The sequence below is a fragment of the Salmo salar genome, chromosome ssa19, assembly GCF_905237065.1.
Source record: "Salmo salar chromosome ssa19, Ssal_v3.1, whole genome shotgun sequence".
NCBI lineage: Eukaryota > Metazoa > Chordata > Actinopteri > Salmoniformes > Salmonidae > Salmo > Salmo salar.
In genome coordinates this window covers 57,587,366-57,600,943 of record NC_059460.1, presented here as the reverse complement: position 1 = coordinate 57,600,943, position 13,578 = coordinate 57,587,366, and the positions used below count along the sequence as shown (strand labels likewise).

General features: G+C 41.9%; 2 protein-coding genes across 5 annotated transcripts in view; both read right to left on the bottom strand.

Annotated features, from left to right (window-relative positions):
• Positions 1-5,220, bottom strand: part of LOC106579209 (rab11 family-interacting protein 3) — a 50,132-nt gene extending 44,912 nt beyond the window's left edge. Inside the window, exon 1 of one of the 2 annotated variants that reach the window (XM_014158894.2) lies at positions 1,827-5,220. In XM_014158894.2, coding sequence (XP_014014369.2) covers positions 1,827-3,500 — 1,674 coding nt within the window. In that variant the 5' untranslated portion in view covers positions 3,501-5,220. The remainder of the gene's footprint in view (positions 1-1,826) is intronic. The other variant, XM_045702547.1, reaches the window with a different exon arrangement.
• A 1,572-nt stretch (positions 5,221-6,792) lies between these two features.
• On the bottom strand, positions 6,793-12,926 carry decr2 (2,4-dienoyl CoA reductase 2, peroxisomal). Of its 3 annotated transcripts, none has more exons than XM_014158506.2 (10): positions 12,682-12,926; positions 11,961-12,081; positions 11,697-11,765; positions 11,212-11,263; positions 10,957-11,092; positions 10,405-10,529; positions 10,121-10,214; positions 8,181-8,285; positions 7,625-7,868; positions 6,793-7,277 (listed from the first exon to the last, which is right to left on the bottom strand). In XM_014158506.2, the coding sequence occupies exons 2-9, from the start codon at positions 12,056-12,058 to the stop codon at positions 7,648-7,650; spliced, it is 900 nt and encodes a 299-aa protein (XP_014013981.1). In that variant the 5' UTR covers positions 12,059-12,081; positions 12,682-12,926; the 3' UTR covers positions 6,793-7,277; positions 7,625-7,647.
• Between the last annotated feature and the right edge of the window lie 652 nt (positions 12,927-13,578).

Here is a 13,578-nt window from a genome sequence, read left to right as displayed (position 1 = left end):
TGCTAATGGCGATATGATTTTTCGCTGGATGTCGAGGCCGCACAGGGGTTAACTCACCGTTCCTAGGCCGTCATTGAAAATAAGAATGTGTTCTTAATTAACTGACTTGCCTAGGTAAATAAAGGTCTTAAAAAAATATATTTTTTTATTTATTTATTTAACCTGTTGGGGCTAGGGGGCAGTATATTCACGGCTGGATAAAAAAACGTACCCGATTTAATCTGGTTACTAATCCTACCCAGTAACTTGAATATGCATATACTTATTATATATGGATAGAAAACACCCTAAAGTTTCTAAAACTGTTTGAATGGTGTCTGTGAGTATAACAGAACTCATTTGGCAGGCAAAACCCTGAGACATTTTCTGACAGGAAGTGGATACCTGATGTGTTGAATTACCTTTAAGCCTATGCCATTGAAACACACAGGGGTTGATTAATGTTTTGGCACTTCCGATTGCTTCCACTAGATGTCACCAGCCTTTACAAAGTGTTTTGAGTCTTTTACTGTGAGATCTGACCGAACAAGAGCCATGGAACGGTGATGGCCGATTAGACTCTGGCGCGAGTTCATGTTGGGTACCCTCGTTCCAATACGTTATAAAAGAGAATGCATTCATCCACCTTGAATATTATTCATGTTCTGGTTAAAAAAGGCACTAATGATTTATGCTATACAACGTTTGACATGTTTGAACGAACGTAAATATATTTTTTCCCCTCGTTCATGACGAGAAGTCCGGCTGGCTTAGATCATGTGCTAACAACACGGAGCTTTTTGGATATAAATGATGAGCTTTTTTGAACAAAACTACATTCGTTATGGACCTGGGATTCCTGGAAGTGACATCTGATGAAGAGAATCAAAGGTAATGGATTATTTACATAGTATTTTCGATTTTAGATCTCTCCAACATGGCCGTTTGTCTGTATAGCAAAGCATATTTTTCTGGGCGCAGTGCTCAGATTATTGCAAAGTGTGATTTCCCAGTAAGGTTATTTTTAAATCTGGCAAGTTGATTGCGGTCAAGAGATGTAAATCTATAATTCTTTAAATGACAATATAATATTTTACCAATGTTTTCTAATTTTAATTATTTAATTTGTGGTGCTGACTTGACTGCCGGTTATTGGAGGGAAACGATTTCCTCAACATCAATGCCATAGTAAAACGCTGTTTTTGGATATAAATATGAACTTGATAGAACTAAAAATGCATGCATTGTCTAACATAATGTCCTAGGAGTGTCATCTGATGGAGATTGTAAAAGGTTAGTGCATCATTTTAGCTGGTTTTATGGTTTTGGTGACCCTGTCTTTGAATTGACAAAACATTACACACAGCTATTGTCAATGTACTCTCCTAACATAATATAACTTTATGCTTTCGCCATAAAACCTTTTTGAAATCGGACAACGTGGTTAGATTAAGGAGATGTTTATCTTTCAAAGGGTGTAAGATAGTTGTATGTTTGAAAAATTTGAATTTTGACATTTATTTGGTTTCAAATTTGCTGCTCTTGAAATGCACCTGCTGTTGATAGGGTGCACCACGGGTGGCACGCTAGCGTCCCACATAGCCCCAAGAAGTTAAAATCGGCCAAATCGGCATCCAAAAATACCGATTTCCGATTGTTATGAAAACTTGAAATTGGCCCTAATAAATCGGCCATTCCGATTAATCGGTCGACCTCTAGTTAACACGCATGCAGAACCCTTTCAGATGACCAATCCACCATGACCTTAAAACTGCCTCATGCACTGACTGGGAACTGAATAGCAAAAACAATGCACAGACAAAAATCTAAAAAGAGGTGCGTCTCACCTGGTCAGCCCCATAGGCAGCAGCAAACTCCATAAACTCCTCAATGCGTACAAATCCATCCCCATCCTGGTCCAGAGCGTCAAACACTGCCTTCAGAGGTGACGGGTCTTCCTCTCTCTGATTCACTACAGGGACCATGGAGTCAGACCCCACCATCTTAGAGAGTGACAGCGTCTCTACTGTTTGTTCACTAGTCCATCCAGAGTCAGAAGACAAACCATTCAACTCCAGAACTGGGCAATCAAAACTATCACGTTTGTGACAACCCATGGTTCCGGCAAACAGGTCCAAGTCTGCCAACCTTTCCCCATCACGCTGTTCAGTTTGTAAGGCAGGAACACTGTCACCCTGTATAGCCCCAGGTGGTTTCAAGTCCCACGTTTCCTCATCGGGCAGCGCGTCTGAGGTTAAGCACTGATCCAGAGCCATTTCCTCCTCTCCCTCATGTTTGGTAAAATCAAAGATAATTTTGTCTTCCATCAAATCTTGGGGGCCATTCTCCTTGGAGCTGCAGCCACTGGGCAGGTGACCAAGGACCGAAGCATCTCCGTTGGAGAGGAACTTTGGCGACGGGGGTTCAATCGATGGTGAAGAGTTCAGAAGGAGGGACGAGTCCCCCTCACCTCTGTGCTCTGATAGAGTCAGGATTGAAGTAGCCAACGTGTGTTCCTGTTCTGAATCCTCTGCAGGCGATGCACCCGTGTAGGTAGGTGACTCAAGAGGAGTAGGGCAGAGGCTGAGGCTGCTGTCACAGTCAGGAACCTCCAGATCCAGCAAAGGCACAGATCCCACCTGAACCCCTGGCGATTCGCTAGCGCAGTCAGTAGGGATGGCGTCGTGTGAGAAGCTGCTCTCAGGTAAACCTTCAGGGGTACTGTTACTGACTGTGGGTAGATCAGTCACAGGTTCCTGGAATAAACCTTTGTCCCCGGTTTCAGGTGACACAGTCTCCCCGCCCTGTAAGGGAGGAGGGAAGCCACTGTCCTCATCCAGTGATAGGAGTAAAAGCTCCTTACTGACACCCTGTGGGTTCACCTCACCTGAAGGGGCAGGGCTGGGGGAGAAGGGGAAGTGTTCAGATGAGAGGTGATCTACCAGCAAAGAGGAAGCCTCTGTGTTGGTATCTGGAGTCCTATCTGAAACCTTCACAGGGGAAGGAGGTTCACTGAGGGTTATCAGCTCCTTGTGGCTGTTAACAGAGTCTGTGTAACTCACAGGTGGATCTTGCAGGGAATTTAGTTCCTCGCACACTGAGTTGTCCCTGAGCAAATCAGTGGTTTTGGAGAATAACAGCCAAGGTAGAGGACTGTCGCTTACATTGTTATGTTCCTCAATTTTGTCTTTGAGAGGCGATAACTCTGAAGGTTTGTCCAGGGGAACATCTTGGGAATGATTAGATTGATCTCCCTCCCATGGCAAAATCTTGTCTCCACCAGAGTAACTGGAGGTCCTGAAAAGACTGTCTAAATTTAAGGCGTTCTCCTGGAAAAGCTCTTCCAGGCATAGAGATACATCCTGGTCAACTTTCTGAAAATCCAAAGCTGTCTGACCACCTTTTCTCTGAGGCATTATGGCTCCTTTGTCTGAATCCAAGAGGATGAATCCATGGGAGCTTGTGCCTTCTGGATCCCACTCAGAACGCCCCAGAGGGCTAGACATCAGAGTCTGTTCCATTTAAGTAGATAATTCCTGAGCAAATTTGAGAAAGCTTATAATTCCTCTTACTTGAAAGTCAAAATCCAATTCTTTCTCAATTTCAATATTGCTATTCTACACATGGTAGTTGACATCCTTGATTAGATCAATTGGCAAATTTTGCATGATGGTAAATAAAAACCTGCCTGTCTAGCTCCGAATTTATGACATCTCAGCACTGTGTAAACACCTTAGCGCTTATAACCAGCGCACTCCCTATATTCATTGACTTGTCTACTTGCCATAATTGTTGATGTTGCCTTAAATGACCCACTACTCGTGCATTTACAGTGACTAACCATGCATTTTTTAAAATGTTTTCAACAACTAATCCAATGTGCATTTTCAGAAAAACGTATAATTCATTCCATAGAATTATGAACTTTGATGTATACTTTAGAATGCAACATTCATTGGTGACATGTGGCTTCACAAAATAGCACAGACTAAATAGAAATGTTCTAAGAACCAAACTATTACTGGGGCAACAGGCTAATGTCCATATCGATCCTATTAAATTACTCTATTCAAATAGTTAGTATTCTAATTCCATGCCAATGTCATACAAGGACTATGATATTACAAGAAAATATGAAGTGACATCACACACAAAAAGATGAGTTCCTGTGATAGTAAGGGAATTGATCAGTTTAGCTTGATAGAAAATGGTCAAACCTGACCAAGGAAAAAGGAAGCAAATGATAAACACGGCGTGCTATCTAAAACAAATTCACTGTCCCCATCTCAAGCATCATTGGGACGGACTAATTTTAGCTGTCAGTTGCCCCGGTTGTTGTCAAGCATCGTCTTGCTAATACAGCTGACTGCCAAACACTTCAGTCTGAAAATAAGCTGAACATGGGATTCATGCTATACATTGGATGCAATAATATCTAAATATCACCAACGTTTAACTACTTTTAACATGTACTAATATGTGCCACTGGGTTATCGACAATTTGGTTTCAAAGTGTGACTGTAGCTAACGTCAACTGGTTAACCAGCTAGCTAGCTAGCTTTTAGCCAATGCGAGATGTGTTTAACTTGACAGTGGATTATAATACGCCAACCTTCGAGTAAATAAATAGCTAGCTTGCTAACTTAGTTAGCTAGCAACGCTGAACTCCATGTAAAGCATGGCAATGCTTGCTGACTGACAATAACGTGTTTGGCAATATTAACATTGATTTAACACTAAGGCGTCCAAGCATCCCTATAATATCCTGAAGGAAGCTCGGGCTAGTTAGCTTGTTAACTAGCTAGCTAACGAGCCAATTCGTCAGTCTCTGATTCTGAAGCAAAATTAGACTGAATATGAAGACCTTCAGCTAATTTCCTTTTCCCATTTAAGTCAGTTTATTCGTTCTGACGATAATTCTCATTTACATCCGCGTTTTGTCTTTTTCTCCAGACGTTTCGAATCCAACAATCATCCACCTGTGTCAGGAACAAATTCAGTCTGCTTGCTTAAAATGTCTTCAGCTTCTCCCGGCCTCCCGAAATGTATTTACCATCCTAACGCTCTCCAAAGACATGATTCTCCGTCTGAAGATGCTTCTGTATGTGTCAAACATACAAAATATGTTGCCACATTTCTTAACCGTGATTACAGCACTGAGGTATAACGATATAAAGGAGCGCAGAGGCCGTTCACACTGTCATCAGCATCAGCAGCAAATGCCCGGCCCTTGCCATCCCTCAGCCGCATACAGCGGTGACGTTTCACGCACGCGCACAGAACGAACCGCAGTCCAAAATACGATGCAAAATACCTGTGTAGGCTTTTAATTGCATTGTCTAACCATTGTTTATTTCATACACTATATATACAAAAGTATGTGGACAACCCTTAAAATGAGCGGATTCAAATATTTCAGCCATACCCGTTGCTGACAGGTGTATGAAATCGAGCACTCAGCCATGCAATCTCCATAGCCAAACATTGGCAGTAGAATGGCCTTACTTAAGAGCTCAGTCACACAACGGCTGTGTGCTGAAGCACTAGTGTGTAAAAATCGTCTGTCTTTGGTTGCAACACTCACTAAAGAGTTCCAAACTGTCTCTAGAAGCATCGTCAGTACAATAACTGTTAATCGGGAGCTTCATGAAATGGATTTCCATGGCCGAGCAGCCGTACACAAGCCCTTGATCACCATGCGAATGCCAAGCGTCGGCTGGAGTTGTGTAAAGCTCACTGCCATTGGACTCTGGATCAGTAGAAATGGATTCTCTGGAGTATCACGCTTCACCATCTGGCAGTCTGACTGACGAATCTGGGTTTGGTGGATGCTACCTGCCCCAATGTATGGGGCCAACTGTAAAGTTTGGTGGAGGAGGGATAATGGTCTGGGGCTGTTTTCCATGGTTCGGGTTAGGCCCCTTAGTTCCAGTGAAGGGAAATCTTAATGCTACAGCACACAATGACATTCTGGACAATTCTGTGCTTCTAACTTTGTGGCAACAGTTTGGGGAAGGCCCTTTCCTGTTTCAGAATGACAATGCCCCCATGCACAATGCGAGGTCCATACAGAACTGTTTTTTGAGATTGGTGTAGAAGAACTTGACTGGCCTGCAGAGCCATGACCTCAACACCATCAAACACCTTTGGGATGAATTGGAACACTGACTGCGAGCCAGGCCTAATCGCCCAACCTCACTAAAGCTCTGAATGGAAGCAAGTCCCCACAGCAATGTTCCAACATTTGGGGTGACCAACTCCATATTAATTCCCATGATTTTGGAATGAGATGTTCCACGAGCAGGTGTCCACATAATTTTGGTAATGTAGTGTATTTTTACATTCATGGCGATGCACATTCTCCAAAAGACTTCACCTAGCACCAACAGTGATTGAGTGGTACCCAGCCTTTCTCATGTAGGCAATAGATTAAATGTACTTGGTTTTCTTGGGCTTTGTTTAGCATAATAATAGTGAACGAATAATGTAAAGGGTATATTGGCAAGTTCAACATCTTAGCAACACAACACACATTGAATCCAAAGCAAAGGTGCCAATTTCTACTTCATTGTACATTGGCGCCCCCCTGTGGCAGATTTTAGTTAATGCATATTAATAATAAATGTATTATCTTTCTGGCTATACTATTGGTGCTACTGTTTTGTTCGCCATTTATCTAGAGCAATATGGTCATACAGTAGGGCATGCAATGTGAAAACTCAGTGTTTGCTTGGAGGAGTCATTTTGAATACTCATGTTCAGTACATGTATGATGAGGTTAGAAAAGTGTTGTGATATTCGAAATGGAGGCAGTTTTTAAAATGTCATTATGTCAAGGTTTATTAGGAAAAGTTCTGGACATTGTGTATGGAAATTGTAAGTGCTTTACAATGTAATTTCAACAACTAGCCTACATGATTCAACAACTACAGAAGCCGATTTTACTAATCACGTTCATCAACATATTGATTCTTAATCCAAAGTAGTTATTGTAGTTAGAATTTTTTTAAATGGTGTGGATTAACTCATTATCCAACGCTTGAAACATGATTTGGCCAATCTATCCCGTTTTCAACATGTGGCTGTGATGTTCTTTTTAGGTAAAAAAAATTCTGTCAATATTTTTGTGTTTACCTCCTACTGTCCACTTAACCACTATAAACTATGGTAGCTTTCCAGTCTCAAAGATCGTACATGGCAAATCCATTGATTTATATTTTGCAGATTATTCCAAATCTGCCACTTCATCTTCATCTTCACCATCTACTTGTCTCTCTTCAGTTCAGCTGACCAATAGCCTGAAAGCAAAATAAACACAATTTAATTTGAAGACTATCTGCATATCAAATAATAACAGTCGATGCTTCTCTATCTAAAGTGTCTTTAGGCGAAAGGCCACAGAAGAAAATGGAACACAAGCCAGACAATTAAGCAATCAATTTTGCCCAACTCAGGGCAAAACACTACCCCTATAACTATGCCACTTACTCCAATCAATCAAATTTTACATCAGCCGATGTCACAAAGTACAGAATGTTTTTTTCTTCTAGATTAAAGATAAATGCACTCTACTTATCCACAACACACTTCACAACGTCCTCTTCCCCTAGACCTACAGCTGCACCTCCTTTCCTGTACTACACACCTGGGACAGCGAGAGGGGCCGTGTCAGAGTTTAGCAGATTGAGAGGAAGCAATACCGAGCAGCAAGGACACGTCATTGGCTGAGGTGAGCCAGCTCCCGCCGTCAGCCACCATAATGTGGCCCGTCACATAGGAGGAGGCGCGGCTGGCCAGGAACAGCACGCTGTGGGCCATCTCAGTCTTGTTGCCTGCCCGCTGCAGCGGAATGGATGAGAAGGCGCCCATGCTGTCTGCTCTGTTGCCACCTGAATACAGGGGGGGGGGGGGGGGTGAGAACAAGTATTTGGGGCAAAGAAAAAATGAGACTGAAGAGGACTTAATTTAGTTTACCTCTCCTAAGGCTCTGCTCTTGATACCTTTGACCTCACTAGCATAGAAATAACACAGAATTACCCAGATCTACTTAAGTGTATACAAAAACATACTTCATTAAAAGGTAGAGAAGAGTGGCAAAATTTATCACTAAAAAGTATGTGTGGCCATATGTGAGTTTGGCACACGGCTTAATCAATCAAACATGTTTATCAAATCCGAGCCAGGCAGCCAGAGATCCTTACCCAGTCTACGGAAGCCCTCTGTCCCAGAAATAGGACCTGGTGCCAGGGTGTTAACCCTTACCCCACTTGGTCCCCACTCAACAGCCAGGTGCTTGGTCATGGCATCTGGGGGAGAGAGATGTGAAAAGAAAAATGGTAGTGGGATGAATAAAGAGATGGGAAGTTGTTAGTGGGCTTGCTGTTATATCTGAGAAATAGTGCCGAATCAAAAGACTACAGCTACTTCTACCAAATACATGGAACCACATAAAAACATAACAATATAGTAACAATCATATACAGTTGAAGTCGGAAGTGTACATACACCTTAGCCAAATACATTTAAACTCAGTTTCACAATTCCTGACATTTAATCAGAGTAAAAATTCCCTGTCTTAGGTCAGTTAGGATCACCACTTTATTTTAAGAATGTGAAATGTCAGAATAATAGTAGAGAGAATGATTTGTTTCAGCTTTTATTTCTTTCATCACATTCCCAGTGGGTCAGAAGTTTACATGCTACCAAATACTAATTGAGTGTATTGCCTTTAAATTGTTTAACTTGGGTCAAACATTTCATGTAGCCTTCCACCAGCTTCCCACAACAAGTTGGGTGAATATTGGCCCATTCCTCCTGACAGAGCTGGTGTAACAGTCAGATTTGTAGGCCTCCTTGCTCGCACACGCTTTTTCAGTTCTGCCCACACATTTTCTATGGGATTGAGGTCAGGGCTTTGTGATGGCCACTCCAATACCTTGACTTTGTTGTCCTTAAGCCATTTTGCCACAACTTTGGAAGTATGCTTGCGGTCATTGTTCATTTGGAAGACCCATTTGCGACCAAGCTTTAACTTCCTGACTGATGTCTTGATATGTTGCTTCAATATACCCACATAATTGTCCTTCCTCGTGATGCCATCTATTTTGTGAAGTGCACCAGTCCCTCCTGCAGCAAAGCACCCCCACAACATGATGCTGCCAGCCCCATGCTTCACGGTTGGGATGGTGTTCTAAGGCTTGCAAGCCTCCCCCTTTTTCCTCCAAACATAACATGGTCATAATGGCCAAACAGTTCTATTTTTGTTTCATCAGACCAGAGGACATTTCTCCAAAAAGAACAATCTTTGTCCCCATGTGCAGTTGCAAACCGTAGTGTGACTTTTTTATGGCGGTTTTGGAGCAGTGGCTTCTTCCTTGCTGAGCGGCCTTTCAGGTTGTGTCGATATATGACTCGTTTTACTGTGGATATAGATACTTCTGAGCCCGTTTCCTCCAGCATCTTCACAAGGTCCTTTGCTGTTGTTCTGGGATTGATTTTCACTTTTCACACCAAAGTACGCTCATCTCTAGTAGACAGAACGTGTCTCCTTCCTGAGCGGTATGACGGCTGTATGGTCCCATGGTGTTTATACTTGCGTACTATTGTTTGTACAGATGAACGTGGTACCTTCAGGCATTTGGAAATTGCTCCCAAGGATGAACCAGACTTGTGGAGGTCTACAATTTTCTTTCTGAGATCTTGGCTGATTTCTTTTTATTTTCCCATGATGTCAAGCAAAGAGGCACTGAGTTTGAAGGTAGGCCTTGAAATACATCCACAAGTACACCTCCAATTGACTCAAATGATGTCAATTAGCCTATCAGGAGCTTCTAAAGCCATGACATCATTTTCTGGAATTTTCGAAGTTGTTTAAAGGCACAGTCCATTTAGTGTATTTAAACTTCTGACCCACTGGAAGTGTGATACAGTGAATTATAAGTGAAATAATTTGTCTGTAAACAATTGTTGGAAAAATTACTTGTGTCATGCACAAAGTAGATGCCCTAACCAACTTTCCAAAACTATAGTTTGTTAACAAGACATTTGTGGAGTGGTTGAAAAACAAGTTTTAATGACTCCAACCTAAGTGTATGTAAACTTCCAACTTCAACTGTAGTTATAACACTGTAACGTTTCTTACCGTTGGCAGCCTTGGCAGAGCCAGCATGCACCTGGAGAGCCTGACCCCTGTAGCCAAGGGTGGCAGAGATGTTTACAATGGCACCCCCATGGTCCTGAACACAAACATCAGACATGATCAAGTCTATCTATCCATACATTTTACCAGAAGTATGACTATCTGAGGTAATAGCACAACAATGAAAAACAAACAGGAATATCCATGCAAGTCATGCGAAAAGGTAGGTAGTTAGATTGAAGGAAATTGATTGAAAAATCTCAGTGCATACTGAGAGTGTGCCGTACCTTGAACCACTTCTCATAGACCACCTTGCTGGTGTTAAATGTACCCATGGTGTCTATCTCCAGGACTGTCTTGAAGGCATTGAAGGAGAGGGAGGTTGCAGGGCACAAGAAGTTTCCAGCAGCATCTATAAAATAAAATAGATCGCTAGACAGTTCCTTACATATTTCAAACAACCAATATTAACACGTTTCCATTCGAAATTGGATATTAAAATGAAAATGTACAAATGTAAAGAAAGACTGAGATTGAAATATTGTGAAATGCAAATCAAGTTAGAAACGTAACAAAAATGATTAAAGGCAGAACAGATGATGACTTCGTGATCTGAAATAGGCCTATATGATAACAGTTGATAAAGAGAGATTGACATAGCTTGAGAAAATTCAATAATTAAAACAAAATGACACTGCTTTCACCCCATCATAGCTTCATTAAAATCAATTTCGCACACAATTTCACAGCAGAGCCAATTTCATTTCACCCCAACCTACAATGTTAATGTATGGGTGCATGCGCATGTCTGTCTGTGCACATGTGTGTGTTCTACATACTATTAATGAGGATATCAATCCTGCCCAGCTCTTTCAGCGTCTCGTCCACTGCAGCGGAGATGGTCTGGGGCTGTCGCACGTCAACGGTCAGAGGGAGACAGTGGCGTCCCGTCGCTGCCATCAGCTTCTTAGCAGCCTGGAAGAAAACACAGACTATACATCAGCATGATAAATCAACATTTATTCAACGTTTATTCAACATTAAATCAACATCGTTTTTTTGTTTGGTCTACTACACAATATAAGGGTAGCGACCTCTGTCAGCTTTTCCAAGTTTCTGCTGGCAATCACTGTGTCACAGCCGTGCCTGAAAGAGACAAAAGGTGAGAGGTTAGGGGTGAGGGGCATGATGTTCCGTGTGTGATGACATGCGGCATAAGGTTTTAGTTGTCTCTAATGGTGGTTTGCGGATGACACAAGGAAGCTATAGGTAGAACACAGTGGCATAAGGTGAGCCGTCCCAGGTGTAGGCAGGGTACAAGGCCATGGGAATGTGATAGATGAGGGGTGAGGGGTGCAGGGACATGTCAAGTGAAAGGTGCAAGTTTAAGGCTGAGATCATGTGGTGTACTGAGAAGCCAAAGGTGACAGAGGCATCATTCAAGGTCTTAGGTGAAGAGTAATATGCTCTATAGGTAAGAGAAGATAGGCAGACACAGGCAGTGATAACCCAACCAGAGGGTTAAAGTACAGTCTCAGGGAGCATGGAGTAGTACGTCAAGAGACTCCAGGTACAGTACCTCATGAGCACTTCAGCTATGCGCAGTCCAATTCCAGTTCCCCCTCCAGTTATGAACGCCACTTGGTCTCTGTGAAAAGATATTGTTAAAAAATGATGTTAAGTACCAGTATTATACAAAGCGCCCTATGTCTGTCATCTTTTCCTATTACATCACTTATGGTGATAACATGTCCCTATAAAATCTACTGGCCATTGCTTTTGTTCCAAATGAGAATGCACAGCTCAAGTACAGTTGGTACGTTAAGGTTGTATTTCCACTTACTTAAGTAAATCTGGACTGTAAATGTGAGTGTATGAAGTCATGCAGTCATCTGTGTCTACATCCTCGGGCAACTCTCCCACCCTCTGTGGCTCTGCCATACTGATGTTCCAAAGGTGCCTGGCTGTAACAAAAATATTCATTTATTACACTTCTAAGGCACACTTTGTGCAATGTAGCAATCGCTGGGATATAGACTGCATTGCAGACTGCATTGCAGACTGAAGATGCATGGAAGAATTTAAAGTTGACAAAGGTCAAAGATTTTTTTATAACCCAAAGATAGACCACAGCCAATCGTTTCCAATGGGAGCAAATGAATCATAGTAGGCAGAACAAGCACGAGCTAACGAGATCCTACTGGCGCGTTCTAGCATGTATTTGCATATTTCGGTTAGAGAACGCTTAGTCTGAATCTCAATTCGCCCTTGCACTACAAAACAACGGAATTTGTTTTGAAACTTTGGCAAAAAGTAGTATGTTCGTAACATATTTTAGTTTTGGGAACAGAACACTGTATTGAGATCAAACGTTTCATCGATGAGAAAATTTGCAGAATGTCGTCCAAAATCCATCTCGCTCCGTCTTCTCCCACTGCCGGCCACTGGGCTTCCTCTCATCACCATATTTGGTGTTGATTGGAAACTCCAACCGGATGCTTCAGATTTCTACATCCGGTAAAACATCTGGCTTATTGTTCTATCTATGGTAAAGTTGCACTCACCGAAAGTGTTGTTGTGTTTTTTTCTGTTGTAAGCGTTTGCTCTGTAATGACACCGACGCACAAATGTCTCTCGACGACCAAATGCACTCTGTTGCAGATTAACTTCACAAATTGCGACTGAAGACGTTTACAAATTCACTAAATTGTCAAACAGCAAATTTGCTCTCTGGTCATGAAAATACTGTACCTTGAACCTATTTTTTGTGAAACGACAAGTGCATTTTGGGATATGTAGTTCAAGAGGGGTCTGTTCAAGAGCGCAAACGTCATACTCATGCTGTCATTCTGTACAGGAGTTTCCCATCCATGCAGAGGATAGAAAATGTGTTCTTTGCTTATTCATAAAAATGCTGGGATAGAATATCTAGTGTTGTTTTTTTCTGTTGAGATGCTTAAACTATACTGAAACAATTTATATATATATATATATATATATATATATATATATATATATATATATATGCAATATGCAATAATTTAATAATTTTTACTGAGTTACATTTCATATAAGGAAATCAGCCAATTGAAATGAATTCATTAGGTTCTAATTTATCGGTTTCCCATGACTGGGCAGGGATGCAGCCATGGGTGGGCCTGGGAGGGCAGTCTGAAGTGCTGGTGTGCAATAGTCTGTGAAGTGCCCTTGCACTACTAAACATCACCATTTAAAAAAAAAACTTCAGCAACAATTAAAGTCTACTAAACTTAGTCCACTATGTTCGTAACACATTTACCAAGACTGGACAGGGGCGCAGCCATGGGTGTTAGTTTTTTTCCACAAAAGGGCTTTATTACAGACAGAAATACTCCTCAGTTTAATTTCGGTGACTGGTCTCAGACAATCCCGCAGGTGAAGAAGCCAGATGTGGAGGTCCTGGGCTGGCGTGGTTACACTTG

Bases quoted from the DNA above. Each gene is read 5' to 3' on its own strand.
- decr2 (XM_014158505.2), bottom strand. From the start codon at position 12,058: ATGGCAGAGCCACAGAGGGTGGGAGAGTTGCCCGAGGATGTAGACACA. The intron at 11,093-11,211 runs GTCGCTACCCTT...GTTTTCTTCCAG, and splicing joins ACTTGGAAAAGCTGACAGAG to GCTGCTAAGAAGCTGATGGC. The intron at 7,869-8,180 runs GTAAGGATCTCT...CCCTGTATTCAG, and splicing joins AGAGGGCTTCCGTAGACTGG to GTGGCAACAGAGCAGACAGC.